Source organism: Papilio xuthus, unplaced genomic scaffold (genome assembly GCF_000836235.2).
Source record: "Papilio xuthus unplaced genomic scaffold, Pxut_1.1 DF825377.1, whole genome shotgun sequence".
Classification (NCBI taxonomy): Eukaryota; Metazoa; Arthropoda; class Insecta; order Lepidoptera; family Papilionidae; genus Papilio; species Papilio xuthus.
This window is the reverse complement of record NW_013533272.1, coordinates 1-1,654: the sequence shown is the minus strand read 5'-3', so window position 1 is coordinate 1,654 and position 1,654 is coordinate 1. Positions and strand designations below refer to the sequence as shown.

Below are 1,654 nucleotides of genomic sequence, written 5' to 3'. Positions count from 1 at the left end.
GAAAGCTGGTCGCGAGCCTCGCGCAACCGCCGGCGTCGCGCCACGTCCCACACACAAAGTGCGCCGTCCAGTCCACACGTCACTACCAGCTCGTTAGACGCAGACCAGTCGCAGTCTGACACACAAATGCACGTCTTGTATACCGAATCTTCCGAAAATGGTGAAAATCAAATAGGCACAAAATACCACGGCTTATAGCCTTTCTATGGGAAGAAATCTGTGGTCAAACAAGTAAAATGTAAGACATAGAATTTACTACATTGATATTCACATGCAAAATATGAACAGAACAATACACTTTATAAAATTGGTTCAACAATGTAGCATGCAACAAATACATGTCAAACATTAATTTCTAGACTTTAAGCTCATTAACATAGGACATGGTCAACTTTTTAACATATTTAATCTTTTGTCAAATATTATTACTTACCAGTGACAGCATCGGTGTGTCCCTCCAGTATAACAGAGACACGTGGCGGGGTCGCCGTCACATCGCAGATAGACACAGTGCCGTCGCGCGATGCACAGCACAGCTTCGAGCGGTCGTTGTTTGCGAATTTAACTACACTCACCTCATCACTATGCTAAAACATTAATATAGTTACTTCATATGTTCTCAAAAAATTGTCTTACACATATCAAAACAGTGCTTGCAGTGTTTACAGTGCTATTCACACTTAATGGCAGCTTAATCACTATCTGCCATAAAGTTTGAATATTATAATACTAACCTGATCAAAAATATGATGAACTCCAGTAAAAGCGTAGTTTTCTGATATTGTTAGGTCATTTTTCTTCTTTGAACTGCCAGATAATTCATCAACTGCTAAGCTTGCCTAAAATCACATTGTGATACCAAATTATAAGTAACCCAGAGAACTAGGACATGTTTTGTACTAACATTATAACTTGGTACCTTACTGCTAGACCTGGCTCGGGAAGATGAAGAGCTGATTGAAATGTTATCTTGAACTCCATATCTCTTCTGCAGCAACTGACTTCTGATGTTAATGTATTTCTTTATAGTTTCTATGTCCTAAAGTGAAAACCAACAATGTTTAATTAAGTCGCACGCAAATCCAAAACAATTACAATTTTAAGCTATAGCTAGCTAGCTACACTTTCCATTTTATTGATCTGGAAAATACAAGTACCTAATGAAGATAAATAATATTCAAATGTTTTGTTACCTTAAATTTCGCATTTTCTCTTAAAAGTTGACTGCGTCGTCGAATATACAGTGTTTCTGAAATATTAAATTATTATTTTTAGATAAATAAGGAATCGGTTTAATTATTAAAACTTTGTTTGTATAAAAACGAAAGAAGAAATGAGCTTACTAAAATTTGGATTCCCCGGCGCTCTGTACGCATTAAATCGTGCATCGAGTGCAAATATCTGCTGCTGAAAGGCTGCTGCCATTTTTAAACTTTTAATATACTAACAATGTATCATTGTTTTTAAATATTGTCGATATTTTTAAGATGCTTTGATTTTAAGCCTGTTTATTATTTTTTGCCAAGTTTGTTGATTTCACTACCCCAAATTCGCATTTGACAATGACATCTGATTGACAGAACAGCTGACGTTTGTTATGTGAATATGTATTCCGTGTCACGTAAAACTTTGAGAAAAGTGACTTTTACTTTAA

The 1,654-nt window shown here is 35.9% G+C and overlaps 1 protein-coding gene across 1 annotated transcript; it reads right to left on the bottom strand.

The window, feature by feature from the left end:
- Positions 1-6: 6 nt before the first annotated feature.
- LOC106125963 (WD repeat-containing protein 13-like) lies at positions 7-1,622 on the bottom strand (the record flags this gene model as incomplete). Its single annotated transcript, XM_013323377.1, has 6 exons — positions 1,344-1,622; positions 1,194-1,249; positions 920-1,039; positions 735-839; positions 434-587; positions 7-115 (listed from the first exon to the last, which is right to left on the bottom strand). Coding segments are annotated over exons 1-6 (626 nt in total), but the record flags the coding sequence as incomplete, so codon positions are not given.
- Between the last annotated feature and the right edge of the window lie 32 nt (positions 1,623-1,654).